Raw genomic sequence first — 21536 nt, 5'->3', positions numbered from 1 at the left:
TATGAACATAAACAGATATGATAGAGAAAAAAGTCATATCACTTACCAATTAATTAGATAACACCCACTGGACACTGGGGGAACAGCTCCAATAGGCTATACATCATGAAGTAATGCTTTAAAATGTTAAAATAAACTGTAAGACTGACTTTTTGCATAGAACATATATAAAAATTATCATACCTGTGGCAGTGTAAGACACTGTTTGTAACGGAAACCAAATTCTAGACTGCCTTCTTCCTCCGATAGATAAATGTTGTATTGGTACCAACCCCGGCATCAGTAAAAACCTTTTGCCTCCATTAAAAAAACCTTTCATGAGGAAAAAATTGGGCAATACAAAAGGAAAAGATAACCAAAGGTCAGCACGATCAGCTTAAAAGTAAACAACCACATTTTGATATTTGAATAGATCCTTTGTCTACAAAATTAAATACTTATTTTTACGATACTTCCGTCTTTTTTTTTTTCCTTTCTTTTGGTGAACAAAGAAATAAAGAAAAAAAAAAAATCTCAAGAGGCTTTTTTATAAGTTGAAAAATAATAATATATTAAATCAAATGTTGTTAGAGACGTCATTTTGTATAATAAGGGGTTTCGACGACAAGTTGAGAAAAATAGTTTTTCTACCTTGTGATGGTGGGAACCAGGTTTATGAATTTGATTTGATGTGTATGCTTTACATGGCAATAAAAGAGGTGTTTGTGGATATATCACTATCAGGATCAATTTCAGGTTTTAGGTTTTAAGTTATATTTAGTTTTTGTTTGTAGAAGAAGAAAAAAACTCTCTGTCTTAAGCTTCCAGGTTCTTACTAATGGTATCATATAATTGTAGGATAAAGTAAACATGAGACTATGAATTTGACTGAAAATCGAAATATCTTACAGATTAAGTGGGTGATTTTCGGCTTGAAATAAAGAAGCTGTCTGAGAATCGAAAAGTCTTACAAATTAAGTGAGAGATTGACCGGGAGTAAGTGGCATATGTAAAGTTTTTATTGGACATTTAAGTTTATTTGGGGACCAAAGGCTCATCCAAAAGACCTAAAAATTAGATGGCGTTTGTTCTAACGCGAGAATAAATGTAGTCATCAGCTTCAAAAACCGGTTTAGAAGCTCCATGGTTGCTTTGCCCATCAAAAATCTGTAGCCTGTTCCCCTCTTGTTTTTTTATTTTTGAAGTGTCATATTTTTATGGATATATAAAGAGATATTCTATATTGAAAAAAAAAAGAACCCGATATATTAAGCCATAGTAAATACTCTTGAAATGTAGTAAAGAACACTGTATGGCATCGAAACTACGAGAACTGATTCTGCTGGTAGAAGTGGTTATGTTATTTCTTCTTTCTCAACTTCTTGTGTAAGTTATGATGTTGTGGTGGACGATCTACAAATGACCACTTGCAGCTGCCCTGACTTCCGCCTTAACAATATCGCATGCAAACACATGTATTTGTTGAAGTGTGATATGTCTTGGTTGTCTGTATTTGAAGGTAAAGATAAATACTATTGAATTCTTTACGGCTTCATTTCTTTACCAACCTTAAATTGAATAGTTTCTTTCGATCTCACTTTATCAGCCATTCCCCAGAGCTCGCCTGATAGCTCAGCTCTTCTTACTCCAACTGAACAAGCTCCTCTCACCGCTCCAAGCAATTCTTCAATAGATTTTGACACTCTACTTTCTAACATTCATAAACTTAAACGCCAGCAATATACTTTGACCGAAACTGAGCTCGAAGAATTAAACAGCTTCAATCACTGGTTTCTCTCTCGTATAAATTCTACAAACATTCCTTCCAATTCTAATTTTACCATACAAAGATAACAAATAATAAACGCTCTGCCTAAAAATCAAAAGCAAAGCAACCCTCTACTTTTAAAAACCGCTCAAAAATTCGGGTATATAAGTAAATTGAACTATTTGCGTCTTTCTTTCGCTTTACAAACATGACGGTACCCTCAACATCTCTTGAGAACCATAATCATGGCCCTTCAAATACACTAACACGCTCTTTTCGAGATGTGGCTGCGCAAGCCTTACCACCTCGAGCATACCGAAACAATCCCAATTCGAAATCTCGAATTACCATCTCTCTTGGAGACACCATCTTCAAACCCATTACTGACCTTAAAGATCAAAAACCAGCCATTCATCGTAACAGTAGTTATAAACATGCCGTCTTTTACTTTGTTGAAAAAGAATTTTTAAATTTAATACCTGAATTTCAAAAAGCACGTTATGTGCGTTTTCCTTTTGGTACCTGTCTTGGTACTCATGCCACTGATGACAGTCAGGGCAAAATTATCGAAGTCATTTTGAATGACCAATCAGCTGTCGACGATGCAGTAAACAATCCTATTGTTATTGGGCACGACAGAAAGTTTCACGCCACTCCTGCTGTCCCTCAGGACAACATCATTTTGAAGGTCCATCTTTCAAAATTACCTTTCTTGCCAGTAGCCGATCTACACACCACGTTGGTCCACAATTTTTCTCGTTTCGGTAACGTGAGAGACGTCACTATTTACCTCGACGATGAGTCCAACACAGCTTTCTGTGGCAACGGTGCTATCTTCTTGGACAGATCAATTGATCCAGCTAACCCCAAAGCCTGGGATAAGCTCACGTATAAAATCGATTTAGGTAACCAGTCCTTCTGTCTTGGTAAATGGGCTAAAATGGAGTCCCATTGTGTATATTGCAAGCAAATGGGTCATACCCGTAAGGACTGCCAAGAAATACCAACTATTAGTAAAACGTGTTATCTATGTGATAGACGCGGGCATCTCGCTCGCCACTGTCCCCGGTCTCACGATAACTCCATTGCCTCTTCAAAAAAACGAGTTCGTAACGAAGAGGAACCTTTTGTACCCAGCCTCAATAAGGTCTTAGTAACACCCACCCACACTATTAGTGCTGAAGATACCGACGAAACAACTGGCACCGAACCCAATTTCACCCTCGACGAAGTAACCCACAAGGAGGCCCGTCATCCTCGTACTTCCCAATCAATTACGTTGGTATCCGATAACGAATCTATGATGGACGTGTCGGAGGACGATGCGGATAGATTAACAGATGCCGAAGAGCTTCCCATGGTAACCAATAATATATCAGCCATTGTTGGAAAACAAACTACCAACAAAGCCAGTAACCCGACGACGACTTTCTCTAAAGTTACCACTTCTACTATGAGCAACAAACGAGTCTCTCCTCGAGCTAATAAAGGTGTCGCTGCTGTAAAATATGACCCTTCCTCCTCTTCACCGACATCTTCCTTCCGGAAGACGTCTGACTGATGAGGGGGCAGATTCAAGTATCTCCAACCTTTTTATTTATAAAAAAAAAAAAAAAAAAAAAAAAAAAAATCTATATTACTTTATGAATTTACATAATTCAAATTACACAACCACCACTAATCCTCATCCTACTACAACAACAGGATCAACATCTTCTTCTTTTCCTCCAATTGACCAAGATCCATTCTTGGACCACTCTTTCCTTTCAAGTACCATCAGGATTGCTACCTTAAACTGTCGCAGTCTTGTCAAAATCAATGAACCCTCTCGTCGTCAAGACTTTATTCGTTTTCTGCGTAAACAAAACCCGCCTCTAGATATCATTACTTTACAAGAAGCACACGCTTCTACTACGGAACTGAAGCTAATTCTTGATAATCTATTCCAAACCAAACAAACAGTCTGGAGCAAGCATTGCGGCATTGTTTGTTTTAACCCTTCTTTGCAACTAACTCCTGATTTCATAACAATTGATCAACGGGTGATAAAGTGTACTATAACTCATTCTCAACGTACCTTTGATCCTATAACTATCGTTACCATTTATGCTCCGGCACAACTCTCTGAACGTCAACAATTTTTTTCTCGTATCATCGAGATGCCAATAATTCGTTCCAGAGAAGATACTCCCTCCGTTAACTTATCTAGTAATTCTCCAGCTTTACCCTCTCGAACGATCATCACTGGGGATTTTAATTATAACCTACGCGATGTCTCCACCTCTTTGACTGGACAACAAGCTTTAAGTAATCACCAATTTCGCTGGAATCAAGTGCTTCAATCCAATTTTCTGAACTGCCTCGACTCGCCTAGCATATCACCCACATTTCGAAGAGGTCAACAAATGTCAACCATAGACTACATATATTCGACTTCCGATTTATACTCTGATAAGATTAAACAATGTAGAATTTATATCACCTGCATGGACTGACCACGCTCTATTGACCTTTTCTTTTAAGTGTCTTTCTACACATTCAGGAAAAGGACTTTGGAGGGCCAATCCAGCCTTAGTTTCGAATCCCAGATTTTTGGATTCCATGCATCAAGAGATTGATAAAATTTGCTCAACGTTTCGTCACGATCTTAGCCCTCAGCTTCGATGGGATCGTATTAAGGATACAGTTCAAAAAGTTGCTCGTAAAACTGGCCGCCATCATGCTAATTGGCGTAAAAAACATTTAGATGTGTTACAGTTAAAACGATCCTCGATCCTCAATAATTCGTCACTGACTACAGCTGCCCTACAATTCAAACTTTCCAAAGTGGAAGCGAAAATTCAGGGACTACAAGAGGAAATGTCCACCAATGACTCTTTACGAGCACAAAAATTTTGGAGGGAAACAGGTGAATCTTCGCCTTCCTTTCTGAAACGCTCTATTACTACTCGCCTTACCAAAAGTTTTATTCCGGAATTATTACATCCAATTACATCAGCATCCTGTACAACTCCAGAAGCTCTTGTTGTGTTTTGAGGTAAGTAAAAATTATAAGGCAGTTTATGAATAATTTGAGACTGCTTATAAGATTGTCTTTATTATGAAATAAAATGAACAAGTATTTATATAAAAAAAGACTATCTGCTGTCCCACTATCTTTAGTGTATCTTTGAAGTTGTTATCATTTTCCCAGTGTGTATCCTGTTACCTTTAACTGCTTATTTTGTAAATATGTTACACTTGGAATTACTGTCATCTTAGACACATTGTACTTCCATATCTTTAGTAAGCCTTAGTCACTGTGTTCTTGTAACCCTGTGATATGATAGTACTAACTATCTATATTGGGTAATTGATTCCTTAATCATTCTTAATGTATTGATGTCATAGATATGGATTTATTTAATGTAACAACAATATAGCAGATCACCACAGCAGGAATTACTTCATAACATATTTATTTAAACAGACATTACGTATAACATTATATCATATTCCTCTAACGCGTCACATATATTATCCGAAAGCCATCTAATCATTTAGTATGAATACCTGTAGTTTTTGCTAGTAGAATTCCCTAATCTAAATTTTCTCGAAATAAAAGATATACACAGTTCTAACAGTATTTTCTTTTGTTACCTTAATTTACATTTTTATCTCCATCCCAAACAGACTGTAAAACATCCCAATTTAAACGATAATCCTAAAAGTCGTAAAAGTTATAGAGCGCATTACCGAATCAACAAAAAAACTTTTCAATGGCTGGTCGCTCGTTTAAGTAACCCCTCTCACTATGCCGGATAAATTGTACAAGGAGGATATAGTGTAGAAATTCAGGTTGCTTGTGTTTTGTGGAGATTTGCGAATACACATTTTGGATACCGCATTGCAGAGGTTACTTTGGGTGTTTCAGCAGGATCATATAGAAACTTCACGGAAAGGTTTATTAATGCCATGGTAGATATGCGCAACGAAGTAATTTCTTGGCCTATCGGTAATTCTGCAAGAGCTTTGAAAAATTCTGAAGAGTTTTATGAACTGGGTGGACCCAATAACATGAGATTAAAAGGAATTCTCGGATGTATTGACGGTAAGCTTGTCACCATCCAGAAGCCATCAGTAAATGGAAATGCCCATGTGCATCGTAAGAACAACGAATCAATGAATTTAACTGCTGTGTGTGATGCAAGGTGCAGATTTATGTATGCAAAAACAGGGCATTCCGGTAAGTGTATGTCTTGAATAGACGCTCAGTGTCTTTGTTTTTGCCTACAGTTTTTGTCATGAACTCATTTCATCATGTCCTAGATCATGCCTTGATTTTAAACCCTTGTGAAACCTTGTCCTAAAATCTAATATCAGTATACCTTGTCCGCTACCAAACTCCCTGTAAAACCTTGTACCCAAAATCATATCTGTATATCTTGCCCGCTTTCTGAATTCCTTGTAAAACCTACCACCAATCTGTATTCCAATATATTTCCCGCCTCTTGTCTGACTCAACCTTAGTAAACCTTTTTCCGATCATCTATTACTTCATATCCCAATCCAGTTTTCCCGCCCGTGTCAAATCAGAGATATTCCCCGAACCATCTAATTATTCAATGTCAACTAAATCCAGCCTGCTATTACTCGTCGAATCTCAATTACTCATCCTTGTCAAATAATCTGCTCATGATATCTGTTCCGTAAAGTCCCTTGTTAATCTATAATTTAAACCCATCGTAGCTTTTCCCATGTATAAGAAATAGTATAAATAGATGCTAGTTATTTATTAGAAAAACGTTATTCTGGATCTTAGTCCTAACCCCTCCCCCTTCTCTGAAATAAACTTCTTTATTTATCATTTTCACTCTGACTCTCGTGTCACCAAGTAGTCTTCTTTCTGTTCTTGTTCTGTTTCTGACATTATCCAGAATCAAAAACCTAACTACTTGGTCCTCTTTACCTTTTACCTCGTTTCTTTGCCGTGTTCCCTGTTCCCTGTTTCTTGTTTAACCTCGTCTCCAATAAAGATTTGCCACTATGCCTGAATTGACCGAAGAGCAAATCGAAACACTCAAGCAACTCCTACATCGGGTCTCCATTATTGAAGAAACTGAATTACCAAAATTAGAAACCCAAAACATGTCCGCAAATGACATAATTAACAATCTTGCTCGACGACTCCATGCCATTGAATCCAACACTGCAACTATTATCAGCAACTGTCAACAACATGTAGCCGATCTAGGTGCAGAGATCCATGCATATATAGCCGAAAATTATCAACATAAATCCGTAACCCAACAAACAAATTCCATCCGTATCAAACCTCCCGTACCTTTCACTGGTCAAACGTCGTACATAAATTCATTTTTTTCTCAACTCTCAGTTGTATTTGCTGCCGACGACGTACGTTTTGCTTCGGACAACAAGAAGGTTCTCTACACCATTGGTTGTTTAGCAGGAAATGCCCTTTCATACATTGAACCATTTATCAAAGATATCGACACTGATAAAGAATTGGAAATTTTAAACGATTATAAAAACTTCAAACAAATCCTATATGACGCCTTTGGTGACTCTAATCCAATTATTAATTCTGAATCATCTATCCGTGCCCTGCGACAAGTGGGCTCTGTAGCTCGATACGCAACAGACTTCCGAAGATTGAGCATGCAATTGACTTGGAACAACGATGCCTTGGTATCTCAATTCGTGCTGAACCTTAAGGACCATGTTAAAGATGAACTTGCCCGACTCTCACCCATTAAGGAATTGAACAAGATGATAGCTAAGGCAATTGAAATTGATAATCGACATTATGCAAGAGTACAACAAAAACAACAATCACCAACTCGAATCATTAGACAACCTCAACCCACTCAACCTACCCCAATGGAAATCAATCATGTCGGTTATCCCACGTACGAAATTAAAACGGAAAACAAAACACAATCCTATTCACCCCACAACAACAACATTCGTCGTGGCCCTATTTCACCTGAGGAAAAAGATAGACGACGTAAAAATAATCTATGCCTATACTGTGGACTTCCTGGACATTTTACAGCTGCCTGCCCAAACAAGATAAATAACCAACCCCATCGATCTAACTTTGGAACAATATCAACCATATTAACTAATGAATCATATGATGAAACCAACTTGGAAACCGACACCCAATTACACGCTATTACAAGCATCGACCCCCAGTTAAATTTAGTGAAGGCCGTAAAAACCCCAAAAGACAAATTATTGGTACAGTATTTACATCAAGTATCCAAAAAACAGGAAAGTATCAACAAATCCAATGCTCTCGACATTAATTACGTTACTGAAAGCGAAGTATCGGGTCTCATTGTTATACCTGTAACAGTATCTATTAGCGGTATTTGTGTCTCTGTTTTTGCTCTCGTCGACTCTGGAAGCTCTAGTTCGTTCATCTCATCCAACATCGTAACTCAAAGCGGTCTCCCCTATCATACTGGTATACCGACCTCATACAAATTAGCAGACAACTCCGTACATACGACAGATAAAGAATCTTCTTTATTTATGAAAATTAACGATACACACCACCAAGAATATATTACTTTGAAGCACCTCGACTCTGCTGCTCACCCTATTATTCTCGGTCAAGATTGGCTAGTACGCCACAACCCTGCTTTTGACTGGAAGTCCGGAACGATGGTGATGACCTGTCTTCTTCGTGGATGCCTCGCCACTAAACTAGATACAACAACGACCGATGTGATTACAATTGACGATGAAAAAATTAGTGACTCGATTAACGATAGTACAACCTTTGTAACCCCTTCACATACAGATAATATTTTTACTTCTTCCAATGAAATAAATCATTCTTCTGAGTATTCTTATGACTTTTTAAAAATGAACGAGAAAAAAGAAAAAAGGGAAAAACTTGCAAAACAACTCAATACACCGATTTTAAAACATTTTAACGTTCCACAACCAAAATCTGCACCTATTATTTGCGCCATAAACACAAACAAATATGAAAACATCACGACACAACTGTTACCAAATAAATATCAAGATTTTAGTATTGTATTTTCAAAAAAAGAAGCTGATCGACTACCCCCGCATAGACCCTATGACCATACCATCCCTATCAAGACCGGTAGTGAAGTGACTTTTGGACCCTTATACAACCTATCAAAAATAGAAATGGACACATTGTATGAATATATTCAAGAAAATTTAACCAAAGGATTTATTGAAAGATCTGAGTCTCCTGCTGGTGCTCCTGTTTTCTTTGTCAAGAAAAAGGATGGCTCTCTTCGCCCTGTTATTGATTACCGCAGTCTTAACAAAATCACTATTCCAAACCGATGTCCCCTACCACTTATAAGCGAAACTTTAGATCGTCTACATACTGGGGCTATATTTACCAAACTTGATATGCGTGGTGCATATAATCTTCTTCGTATAGCTAAAGGTCATGAATGGAAAACTGCTTTTCGTACCCGTTATGGTCATTTTCAATATCGTGTCATGCCTTTTGGTCTTTGTAATGCTCCTGGCTCTTTTCAAGCTCTAGTCAACGACACCCTGCGACAATATCTAGACTCTTTTGTCGTTGTTTATCTCGATGATATTCTTATTTTTTCCAGCAATCCGGAGGAACACACGAATCATGTACGTCTGGTGTTACAGAAGCTAAAGGATGCTCAACTCTCTCTAAAATTGGAAAAATGCGAATTCGACGTGAAGAGTGTACAATTTCTTGGTTTTGTTATTACCCCCAATCATATCTCAATGGATCCAGAAAAGGTTGATGCAATTAAAGACTGGAAAGATCTCACCAGTGTCCACGATATTCAAGTTTTCCTCGGATTGACAAATTTTTACAAACGATTTATTGCAAATTATTCCAAACTATGTGTCCCATTGACTAGCTTACTTAAAAAGGATGTTCCTTTTCGTTGGGATAGCTCTGCCATCAACGCCTTTAATGATCTCAAGAATCGTATTGTTAGTAATCCAGTACTACTCCATTTTAACCCACAGTTACCTTGCATAATCGAGACCGACGCTTCTGACTTTGCTCTTGGTGCCGTATGTAGCCAGACTGGTCCCGATGGCTATAACCATCCAATCGCTTTTTATTCACGAAAACTTCTTCCGGCTGAACTTAACTACCAGATATACGATAAGGAACTTCTGGCTATTGTTGCTGCTTTCAAACATTGGCGACACTACTTGGAATTTTCATCAGATGCAACCATTGTTTTGACGGATCACAAAAATTTAGAGTACTTTTCAACTACTCGCAACCTCAGTCGCCGACAAGTTCGCTGGGCTGAGATTCTTGGTGATTTCAACTACCTCATTGTTTACCGTGCTGCCAAGCACAATGCTGCTGCTGATGCGCTCTCTCGTAAAGACCGCCCTTTTGAGGGGGGTGACTCTCGTGGAAAAACTAATATGACCTTGCTAGACCCAAAATTATTTTTAAACTCTGTTATCTCCGTACCCATTGACCTCGAAACAAATCCTATCCTGCCGAAAATCATCCTTGCATTACCTGAAGACTCTTATTTTGGACCAATTATCAACACAGTCAAAACATCTCCTGAAAATAAGGCTGAGACCAAATACAGCTTTAACGATAATATTTTATTTCATGAAGGAAAAATATGTGTACCTCATGTTGACGATGTAAAAAGAATTATTTTAGAAGAATGTCATGATACACCTGCCGCTGGACATTTTGGTATCGCAAAGACGTATGATATGGTATCAAGAAATTATTACTGGCCCGGTATGCGTACCTACATCAAGGACTATGTTTCTGGTTGCGAAACGTGTATCAGAAACAAAAATAGCCATCACAAACCATATGGACTTCTACAACCTCTACCAATCCCGGACTCACCTTGGACATCCATATCAGTTGATTTTATAACCCAACTTCCACCGTCCAAAAACTACACGGCAATTTGCGTGTTTGTCGATCGCTTCAGTAAAATGGCATTGTTCATACCCACTACAAATCAAGTCAATGCAGAAGAAACATCACGTCTGTTTATCACTCATGTCTTTTGTCATTTTGGAACCCCCGATAGCGTAATCTCTGACCGTGGAGTTACCTTCACGTCATTATTCACAAGGTCTGTCATGAAAGGATTAAAAGTCACACAAAAATTGTCCACTGCTTTTCACCCACAAACGGATGGTCAAACAGAACGTATCAACTCTATACTTGAACAATACTTACGATGTTACATCAACTACCAACAATCTGACTGGAGTGATTATTTACCCATAGCACAATTTGCCTATAACAATGCAAAACATTCATCAACAAATACCACTCCTTTTTATGCAGTATATGGATATCACCCACGAATGTCAGTAACACTACCAAGGTCCGATCAAGATAAATCCCCTGCAGACGTCCGCTTACAAAATATTCATGACTTACACCAAGAAATGAAATTCAATATTGGACTAGCCCAAGAAAAGCATACGGAATTTTATAATAGACACGTACAACCAGGTCCCAATTACAAAATCAATGACAAGGTTTGGCTCTCATCAAAAAACATCAAATCACAACGCCCAACTGGTAAACTAGACTACAAGCGTCTAGGGCCGTTCAGGATTGTAGCATTAGTTGGATCCCGTGCGTACAAATTGGACCTACCTCCAACGATGCGTATACACCCAGTGTTTCACGTAAACCTTCTAGAACCGTATAAGCCTGATAAAATCCCTGGTCGCCCCATTCGTGAATTACCACCTATAATCGTAGATGAACATCAAGAATACGAAGTGGACTACATTGTAGATTCAAGATTCAATAGAAATAACTTACAATACTTGGTACACTGGAAAGGCTATAGCACCATGGATAGAACTTGGGAACCTACAAAAAATCTTACCCATTGTAAATCAGCTATCAAGAAATTTCATACCTTGCACCCAACCCGACCATGTGAAAAGAGTCTCACAGTTGCTCGACCGTAAAGAGGGAGCGACTGTCATGAACTCATTTCATCATGTCCTAGATCATGCCTTGATTTTAAACCCTTGTGAAACCTTGTCCTAAAATCTAATATCAGTATACCTTGTCCGCTACCAAACTCCCTGTAAAACCTTGTACCCAAAATCATATCTGTATATCTTGCCCGCTTTCTGAATTCCTTGTAAAACCTACCACCAATCTGTATTCCAATATATTTCCCGCCTCTTGTCTGACTCAACCTTAGTAAACCTTTTTCCGATCATCTATTACTTCATATCCCAATCCAGTTTTCCCGCCCGTGTCAAATCAGAGATATTCCCCGAACCATCTAATTATTCAATGTCAACTAAATCCAGCCTGCTATTACTCGTCGAATCTCAATTACTCATCCTTGTCAAATAATCTGCTCATGATATCTGTTCCGTAAAGTCCCTTGTTAATCTATAATTTAAACCCATCGTAGCTTTTCCCATGTATAAGAAATAGTATAAATAGATGCTAGTTATTTATTAGAAAAACGTTATTCTGGATCTTAGTCCTAACCCCTCCCCCTTCTCTGAAATAAACTTCTTTATTTATCATTTTCACTCTGACTCTCGTGTCACCAAGTAGTCTTCTTTCTGTTCTTGTTCTGTTTCTGACAGTTTTAACCAATACATTTAAAGGACGAAACCATGATGCCAGGGTTTTTACAAGCAGTGTTCTATACCATAATATGCTGACAGACGGTGCTCGATGGTGTCCTGAAAATACTTTCATTTTGGGAGGTGTGTATACGTTAGTCATATATAATACGTTTTTACTGATAAATGACTCAATTGTAAAACCACTTTGTAGATTCAGCTTACCCTCTTCTCCCAAACTTGGTCACACCCTTTTCAACTAACGACAATTCTTTACAATTATACAAGGATTTTAATGCTGTTCTTTCTAGCTCAAGAATTAAAATTGAGCATGCATTTGGGGCCTTGACATCTAGGTGGAGATTTTTATGGAAACATCTTTACATGCTTGACATCAAGCGAATAGAAAAAACAATTCTGGCTTGTTGTGTTTTGCACAATGTGTGTATTGACCAGTGTGACATTGAAGAATCTTTTGAAGCTGGTAATTTGGAATAAGCTGCGTTTATCAGTGCAACGACAATACGTAGAAGAGATGATGTTGAAATATCTCTTCAAAATCCTACACCTCTCCCCAATAATGTAGTACCCGCTCATCCATCAGATCCTACATTACAACCTACGAGGCTGACCACTGCTGCTTTACGTGATCTCAAAAGACTAGCTATAGCTCACGGTAACACTCTTTTGGAATCCTTAAGGTAAGTCGAACAAGCCAATCTTTTGGCGACATCCGATCAGGAAGAAGACGAAGCTGATTTTTCACATTCAGATGAAGATGCATAAATTTGTTTTATTTATGCACGTTGTTTTTTATTTATGCACGGTTTTTTTTTCTTTCTTATTTATTATCATATTAAAACTTACAATTTATCGTATTATTTTGAGGCAAGTTTTAGTTAGAAAGCAAGATAATATTTGTCAACTGTAGATGCTCAGTCAAGAAAAATACTTTACGAGAACGGTTTTATTATGAAAAGAAAAAAAAATCTAATTGTTTTCGTTGTTAGAACGAATATTTGTTAACATGTGATACTTTTCAAAAGTTTCTTCCAAATGCTTTCTTCTTTTTTCAGCCGACTCTTCATACAAGGCATGTCTCTCGCGCATCAATTCTCGTCTTCTTTCAGCCATTTCATTCAAGGTAGCTCTTCTACTCTCTTCCAGTCTCGTCAAAAAAGCATCACGATCGATTTGTCTTTGTTCGCGCTCTTGGACTCCCAATGCCATTATTGTTTGCATAAATTTATGAATGGAAGACTGAGCATTACTGGCAATTTGTTGAATTATTTCAATTGGATCCAAGGTAGACTTATTGGCAACATTATTGGTGACCAAAGAAGGGGCGTTGTTGCTTGAGTCAGAATGAATGGAAGTGGCGCGAGGGTTAGAGATATTGGATGAGGAACGATTGGAGGAGGGACGATGGGGTGAGGAACAATTGGATGTGGAAGGGTTAGATACTGACGGGTTTGGCGTGACAGGATTGGAATTAACAGAAGTACGAATATTGGCATCAGGTGTAATTGGAGATGATGAAGGGGGACGAGTGTTGCTTGACTCTGCATCTGAGTCGGATGAATTGCTATGCTCGTTGGTAATATCTTCGACGAAGAAAGAGTTTTCTCTTGCTAACCGGGGAAGAGGAGTGTTAAGAGATGCGCTTGGGTAGCGTTCTCGTCTGGCTTTGTTGATCACCTCTCTTTTAACTTCTGTGTCATCCATATACAAAATTCTACCTAAACCCAGAAGATTTTGTACACCATTGTTTCTATTATGGCGACCAGTTTCAACTACAGATTGATTTGATTCCACTACTTGTTGAAGATCTTCATCTTGATCAATATCATAAATGTGAATACCAGTCTTCTCCATGCTAACTGTTTCGAACAAGATCTGAGGATTGATACTGGGATCATCTCTTGTAATGGCACCCACACCAGCATAGTACTCTTCATTTTCAGGCTCTGGATACCAATTTAAGCTCTCTGAAAGTAAATCTAAACAAAGATTTACATACTTCATTGCTCAATGTAGAAATATCTAGTTTTTGTCGATTATGCAACGCGTAATTCGTTTCGTTATGCTCCAAACGGGCTAATAATTCGTCCTCTTCGTTGAGTCTTTCTTCGAGTGTATTGATATAGTCCTCGTAAGTACGTATGGTAGCATATAAGTAAAGGATTTGAGACATTTTATGTTAAAAAGTGTTTAAAAAGAGAAAAAGGCAAATAAAGTAAGAAATTGTGATGTAATCTCTCATAAAGTGCGTTTACAAAAACGGTAGTTTGGAAATAGTGTGTATTTACACATATGACGTAATATTCATACTCCGAATGTGTAAATTGGAAAAAATTGCCCATTCCTCTCTATTGCCCATTCCTCTCTATTATAAAAAGACATTATTAATAAATTGTACTAATCCGATTAGCGGTGGCCAATGACAAACGAGGTTTAAAAGTACAAACACGATAAATTTTTGAATGTACTTTGATGACTTTTAAATGTACGCGTCAAGTGACACTACAAACCTATTACAGAAACGTGTACCACTCTTTCTTCTATTATATGATTATCATTGGATTACTTACTTTCAAGATATGGCGTGTCAGTCATAATCTTGCCTGTCATCTAGCCCTGTCTAAGAAGGAGGTCGAATTCAATATATATATAAAGGACCCTAAATTTTATGTTAATAAAAGTTCAGTTAATTTTTGCAATCTGGTTAATCTTACTTGTCATTTTTCCTAAATTATCATCGATTTATCACACATCTGATATTATTGGGTTTTGGTAATGATAGCTTTAGGCCAAGTCAAAATTTATAACGACATTTAATAAAATATTATAATCCCATAAGTAGTATTATTCGGTTCATAAGTATTTACACGCGCCAAAATTTCCCTTTATATCCACATGTGTGTTGTCTTTAATTTGGGACCTGATTTTTCTATTTGTCTTGACTTCTGTGATAATCGAATATAATAAGAGAAGTATAAATGAAAAACAAAGCAAGTACAGAAATGAAATTCTATAATCCCTTATAAATACATGATTATCCATTCTATTATGTAATGTGACAATTCTTTTATTATGATAAACTATGATATCCTCAACAATGTCAAAAGATATCATCCTGAGCAATTCGATAGAATAAAAAGAGAGTACAGTAAAGGTCCACCTAGAAGGTAATATAATAATAATAATAAAAAAACCGACCTTTTAACATAAAAATATATATACTTTCTAGTAAGAAAGGAACTGACACTATCCATGGACATGATTCTCGATAAACTTGTTCAACCCTCTACTGATTTGTCGGTGTAATTCTCATTTTTAGAATCACTGGCCATCTTTTATTTGAACAATGAACGTTCTGTACGAGATAAACGTGCATTAGTTTTTATATTGACTATTAAATAACTTGGACGATTAAAATACAACCCATGTTAGTGAGAACGGTAAATTTTGTCATTTTAAGAAAATTTAATGTCTACAACCAAAAAATAAATGTCATCTAATAAAACTACAGTCGTTCCATTGCTACTAGTAAACTTTTTTTTTTATTGAAAAAGGTGATCGACCTTTAAAAATGTATGGATTGGTCTTTTGGGAATGGTCAGAATATAAAACTAGCATGGTCAGCTCTTTGATCGAGTCCAAGGAAGCCCCGAGATATAATCTTGATTAAGGCAGTTATCCAACTGATTAACAGAATTTTGAATAAATTGTTGCAAGTATTGAAACGAAATCGCCTCACTTTTTTCTATGATTCTTGAACTAAGCGTTTCAACATCGCTGAATATTTTTCGCTTGACTTTGCTTTGCTACATAGTCCCAAGCGTCTTGTTTTAGGTAATTGATCACAAAGATTGTACAACTACAAGTAAATCCTTTTCACAATTTTATCTGAACCTTTTTTAACAGAGCCAACATCCTCAGGAAAAAAGTCTGATCTTGCATATTCATAAGAAAATCTAATAATAATAAACAGATGATTGAGTAGCCATCTATATTCGAAATAATACGTACCGAAAATGTTCCACCATAAAAAACCCTTGAGAAAATGGACAATCCCATTCTGCCAACGCTACCGGCCGCAAACGCCCTGGTTAAATGCTCCAGCAACAAGTAGTTGTCCAAACCCATGAGGCAAGGGAGTGCAAGTCAGCAGAATGGTCTGGCGCCATAACAATGATTCTCCCGCCCAAATTTTGGTACCCCAAGAGAATATCACCCCGGTTGTCAACATCTGCTGAATCTGTTGAGAGAGACGCAGACACCCAAGCCAGTTCCATCTAGATACAACGGTAATATCACTATCTAACGCTACCGGCCGCAAACGCCCTGGTTAAATGCTCCAGCAACAAGTAGTTGTCCAAACCCATGAGGCAAGGGAGTGCAAGTTAGAAGAGTGTTCAGCGCCATAACAATGATTCTCCCACCCAAATTTTGGTACCCCAAGAGAATATCACCCCGGTTGTCAACATCTGCTGAATCTGTTGAGAGAGACGCAGACACCCAAGCTGCCCATTGTATCGACATTCGATTAAAAGAAAAAAAGAAAAAAGGAAACGTAATAATTATTTTGACGACGTAATGTTTTTTCGCGTGACCTCACTCAACTAAAAATTTTCGTTAAAACGGACATTTTCAGAACTTAAAAGTCCGATTTTTACACTTTGGATTTTCATTTATTTTTGATCATACATCGCCTTATTTTGGTCATAGGTTTCATCATGTTAGCAGAAATAACATTTTGTTTCTATATTTAGGAGTTCCCAACATAGACACATTGCCAGTAATCACTATGAATCGAGGCCTTTAAGTACAAGATAGTTCTACTTAGAGCAAAATAGAGAATACAATGCAAGCCTATTTTAGTGATGGTGCAATCAAATGGGTTCTATTTAGAGAGTAACTTTAACTTTATTGCATTGTTGATGGTCAAGAAAGACTGGCCCCGATTTTTTTTAATTCAGCCAAAACAGAACCTATGCCCCTTCCAGCAGACAAATCGTGATACTTTATCTTGTAAAGCGGCCACGTATTTGTTGATTTATCAACGAGCTAAGAAATAAAAAATATCTATCAAACGCTTTTCTCAGCCAATGATATCGCTGAACGACTGCTTTCCCCAGCAGCAAAAATTTTCGTTTATTATTGTTTTCTAGTGCGTTGATTACTTTGCTCATCTCTTCTTTTTTTCACACATTACAAAGCAAAAGAAAAGGGAACGAACATTTGCTTTTTTTTATATATATTTTCATATTTACTTTTACAACTTTTTATTTGAAAGAAAGAAAGAAAAAACCAGCGAGAAAAAAAAAAGACCAGATAAAAAAAAAATGACAGAACCTAACGGGAATGATACTGCGATTGCCAAAAAGTCTGTTGTAGATGACTTCTTTTCGGCATTATTTGCGAATAATTCTACAGTTAGTGATGATAATACCCCTGCGAACAATAGTACCACTACTACTCCTACTACTACTACTACTATTGAGGCGTTTGAAAATAAAGCTCCCTCAACAAACCAAGACAGTACTGCAGATGGTCAAGATTATAAATATAAATATAATCCTGAAGTTATTAGTAATGACAACGAACAAGATGAAAGTAATATTATGGACGAGGAAGAACAAAGCAATCATGGTGGCCGAAAACGAGAACGAGTATTAGATGAGTTTGATGAGTATTCGTTACTTTCTAAGCGACGCGGTTCTGATCGTAGTAAAAATAACTTTAAACGTAAAGCTATTGAAGCAAGAGAATCCATTCAGGATGTAAACCAGAATGCTGATATAGATAATATTAAAATCGATCGTCAAATATTGTCAAAGAGAGATATTGATTGGAGTACTGTTAAACCTGAGTCCCGTATGTTGGTACGTCAATTGCCAAAATTTATCGATAAACAAGATGTTATGAACTACTTTAGCAAGTATGGTGAGGTTCTTGAAGTCGTCCAGAAAACTCCCTTTGGTTTTGTTCATTTCGAGAATCCAGAGGCTTGTGCTCAAGCTGTCCAGGTAGAAAACGGAAAGCCATTTCACGGCATTGTTCTAGGTAAGTCTCTTATCTGAATATTAATCATCTTGTACTAACTTTATTTATACAGACTTGGAGATATGTAAAAGAAAGCCATTTTTTGCTCGTGCCGCAGAAAGAGATGTACGGGAACCAAATGCTAGAGAACCTGCTCCTGTTGAAGAGCCTCCACGTAATGCTAATGTTAGAAGAAATAGTGTACAGAGAAATTTTGATCCTCGCGCCAGAGGTGTAAGACAAGAGCAGTACGATCCTTATAATGCTCGTAACGCATCTCCTCCTGCTCCCCCTCTTCGTTTCCAGCAGTCTACTCCTCCTCCTACTACTACTACTATTCCACGTCGTCGTGCTGATAATAATAGAAACATGGATCGTGGTAGAAATAATGATTATAGACCAGATTACGGACGCAATCAGCCAAATGACTATGGCAGACAAAACGATTTTTCACAAGCCAATCGAAATGATTTTAATGGTGGTCGTAATCAACAAAATGATTATGGACGTCAACAACAACAACAACAACAACAGCAGCATCAGCAATACCAGCAGCATCAACACCACCAACAACAACAACAGAACCATCAGCAACAACAGTACCATCACCAGCAAATGCAACATCAAGAAGAAAACCGTGGATACAATAATAATAATAATAGTAATAACTATAATAGAGGTAATGCTGACACAGGTAGAAATTCTTATAATCCCCGGTATAATGATCAGCCCATGAATGACGGTAGAAATTCATATAATCCTCGTTATAATGAAGCCACGGATGATGGCAGAAATTCTTATGTGCCGCGTTATAATGATGCCCCTTATGCCCCTCGCTTTAACGAAATCAAAGAGGAAGTACGAAGCGATTCTTACACTCCTCGTTATAATGTTGTTAAAGAGGAAGTTCGAAGTGACTCTTACACTCCTCGCTATAATGATGTCAAAGAGGAAGGACGAGGTTATGTCCCTCGTTATAATGATCCTATGCTTCGATCCCCTACGCGTAATTATACGACTGCTGCTCCTGTTGTCCCATCACTCCCAGTTCCATTGATTCCTGCGCGTCAAGGTAACGAGGTCCCAACCGTTCAAATCGTGGCATGGGATAATGTAGCTTATGGATATACCGATTATATTGAACGCGTATTTTCATCTAACCACATTCGTGCGTCATCTATTACTTTACCTTATACTAAGGAATCACGCGAATCCATCGTAAAGCAAATGATCCTTGAAGGTGTAAAAGCTATTGTCATGATTGATCGTCATAACGAACTCATAACCAAGATTTACCTTCAAGTATTTGCTCCCGCTGAAAATGGACAAGGCGTGAGATATGATGGTAACCGTTCTTTTGTTTTTATATACATAAGAGTTGTCGAATACTTAACACCCTTTTTTATCATTATTATTAGAATATGATAGTGTTACGGCAATTGAGGCTGTGAGTATTATTCGCCGTGCTTATCCCCAGACACCAATTGCACCACCTCCACCTCCCCAGGCACCTGCCATTGATATGAATACCCTTGCTTCTTTATATAACATGATACAACCCAAATCAAATGGCACTGTTGCTTCTCCTGCTGTGAACAACCAGCCTACCATACCCCAATTATTAGCTACTTTAGTAAACGGGTTAAATGTGAACGCAACCCCGACAATGATGCCAGCATCGCTTCCCCCTCCACCACCACCACAACAGCAGCAGCAGCAGAAGCATCAGTTACCCGAGCAGCCAAATATTGCAGCTTTAATAAGTACAGCAGCAAATGGCAATCCGGCTCTAGCACAGCTATTAGCTCAAATGACGGCTACGGGTATTCCCCCGCAACAAGCGTCACCGTCCTCAGCTTCACCCCATGTTGCGTATTCTCCTTCTGTTCCTAACAGTCTTATTGAGCCTACTTTGGGCTATCCATCATCTGCAGACCATCAACCAAAATAAGATAATTCAATGTGTATGTTTAAAATAAAAATAAATTGTGTTTTTCTCCCCCCGAGCCCGTGAGTAATAAGATTCTGGAGTCAATCTTGTGTAATATAGCGCGTATTAAAACTGGTATGGCGTCAATACACTAGGCGTATAAAAGCAGAAGATGTAGTCTAGGTGATTATTGAAGAGGAAAATGTGGTGAGATTGTATTCGATATATATAAAGTTCAATAGGTTATGGTTTTTTTTTACTGCTATCTCAGTTTATGCATGGGTGGGGCAAAGTAAAATAAAAATAAAAACGTGAGTAGTTTTGAAACCCGTCTAGTACAAATGATGGAGATTGGCTATTAGTAATGGCCAATGACGCGCTAGTTAAAAGCTCGATATAAAAGAACTAAAATTTCGATTTATTCTTTAGTTTTCTTTTTTTTTCCTGTATAATTTATAAATTTATTAAAAATGGTCAACGCTATTGCTGTTCTTAAGGGTGCCAATGTTTCTGGTGTAGTCAAGTTCTCTCAAACCTCTGAGGAAGCACCTGTTGTTGTTGAAGCTTCTTTCACTGGTTTGACTCCCGGTAAGCACGGTTTCCACATCCACGAGTTTGGAGATAACACCAATGGTAAGTGACAGGCAGGGGGGGAAGGTAAAATGACCTACCCCACCTAGACATGACGCGCGTTTTATTTTTTTATTTTTGCAGATAAAGTAAATAATGTGATGACTAATCCCTATATTTAAAAATTAGGTTGTATTTCCGCTGGTCCTCATTATAACCCTCACGGTAAGACCCACGGTGCTCCCGAAGCTGCTGTTCGTCATGCTGGTGATTTGGGTAACCTTACTGCCAATGCCTCTGGTGAAGCTACCTTGAAGGTTGAGGATTCTCAATTAAAGTTGATTGGTCCCTTGTCTATCATTGGTCGTACTGTCATTGTCCATGCCGATGAAGATGATCTTGGACTCGGTGGTGTTGAGTTGTCTCTCACCACTGGTAATGCTGGTGACCGTTTGGCCTGTGGTGTCATTGGTGGTAAGTTTTTTTTTTTTTTTTTTTTTTTTTTTTGAGTGCGTATTTAAAAATATACATAACTGATGACGTTTCCTTTTATCATAGTTACTAAATAAATAATACCCTTTTCTCACAAAACACACACGAAAATATTTTGTTTTTCTGAAATAAATGCACATTCATTTTATT

At 37.6% G+C, this 21536-nt stretch overlaps 5 protein-coding genes across 5 annotated transcripts; 3 read left to right on the top strand and 2 right to left on the bottom strand.

Moving 5' to 3' along the window:
* Nucleotides 1-2399: 2399 nt before the first annotated feature.
* On the top strand, nt 2400-3337 carry EV154DRAFT_439413 (uncharacterized protein). The gene has a single exon (XM_051596900.1). It carries the CDS (start codon nt 2688-2690, stop codon nt 3306-3308), a length of 621 nt encoding a protein of 206 aa, XP_051460176.1. The 5' UTR covers nt 2400-2687; the 3' UTR covers nt 3309-3337.
* Nucleotides 3338-13139: 9802 nt separating this feature from the next.
* On the bottom strand, nt 13140-14456 carry EV154DRAFT_131930 (uncharacterized protein). Its single transcript, XM_051594023.1, has one exon. It carries the CDS (start codon nt 14369-14371, stop codon nt 13337-13339), a length of 1035 nt encoding a protein of 344 aa, XP_051460175.1. The 5' UTR covers nt 14372-14456; the 3' UTR covers nt 13140-13336.
* Nucleotides 14457-15880: 1424 nt separating this feature from the next.
* EV154DRAFT_549670 (uncharacterized protein) lies at nt 15881-16967 on the bottom strand. Its single transcript, XM_051604879.1, has 3 exons — nt 16680-16967; nt 16441-16644; nt 15881-16323 (listed from the first exon to the last, which is right to left on the bottom strand). Exons 1-3 carry the CDS (start codon nt 16889-16891, stop codon nt 16227-16229), a joined length of 513 nt encoding a protein of 170 aa, XP_051460174.1. The 5' UTR covers nt 16892-16967; the 3' UTR covers nt 15881-16226.
* A 763-nt stretch (nt 16968-17730) lies between these two features.
* Nucleotides 17731-19862, top strand: EV154DRAFT_401774 (uncharacterized protein; the record flags this gene model as incomplete). The annotated part of the gene is made up of 7 exons (XM_051595293.1): nt 17731-17815; nt 17936-18132; nt 18190-18415; nt 18468-18580; nt 18977-19055; nt 19467-19739; nt 19813-19862. Coding segments are annotated over 7 exons (1023 nt in total), but the record flags the coding sequence as incomplete, so codon positions are not given.
* Nucleotides 19863-20772: 910 nt separating this feature from the next.
* Nucleotides 20773-21526, top strand: EV154DRAFT_439409 (copper/zinc superoxide dismutase). Its single transcript, XM_051596899.1, has 3 exons — nt 20773-20957; nt 21084-21368; nt 21453-21526. The coding sequence occupies exons 1-3, from the start codon at nt 20795-20797 to the stop codon at nt 21461-21463; spliced, it is 459 nt and encodes a 152-aa protein (XP_051460172.1). The 5' UTR covers nt 20773-20794; the 3' UTR covers nt 21464-21526.
* The last annotated feature ends 10 nt before the right edge of the window (nt 21527-21536 follow it).

The sequence above is a fragment of the Mucor mucedo genome (assembly GCF_025094135.1).
Source record: "Mucor mucedo strain NRRL 3635 chromosome Unknown EV154scaffold_22, whole genome shotgun sequence".
NCBI lineage: Eukaryota > Fungi > Mucoromycota > Mucoromycetes > Mucorales > Mucoraceae > Mucor > Mucor mucedo.
Note: the sequence above shows the minus strand (reverse complement) of the source record. Positions and strands in the feature narration are given on the sequence as shown.

Coding starts and splice junctions, on each gene's coding strand:
- EV154DRAFT_439413 (XM_051596900.1), top strand. CDS start 2,688: ATGGAGTCCCATTGTGTATATTGCAAGCAAATGGGTCATACCCGTAAG.
- EV154DRAFT_131930 (XM_051594023.1), bottom strand. CDS start 14,371: ATGAAGTATGTAAATCTTTGTTTAGATTTACTTTCAGAGAGCTTAAAT.
- EV154DRAFT_549670 (XM_051604879.1), bottom strand. CDS start 16,891: ATGTCGATACAATGGGCAGCTTGGGTGTCTGCGTCTCTCTCAACAGAT. Junction 16,645..16,679: donor AACCAGGGCGTTTGCGGCCG/GTAGCGTTAGAT, acceptor CGTTGTATCTAG/ATGGAACTGGCTTGGGTGTC. Junction 16,324..16,440: donor AACCAGGGCGTTTGCGGCCG/GTAGCGTTGGCA, acceptor TATTATTATTAG/ATTTTCTTATGAATATGCAA.
- EV154DRAFT_439409 (XM_051596899.1), top strand. CDS start 20,795: ATGGTCAACGCTATTGCTGTTCTTAAGGGTGCCAATGTTTCTGGTGTA. Junction 20,958..21,083: donor GTTTGGAGATAACACCAATG/GTAAGTGACAGG, acceptor TTTAAAAATTAG/GTTGTATTTCCGCTGGTCCT.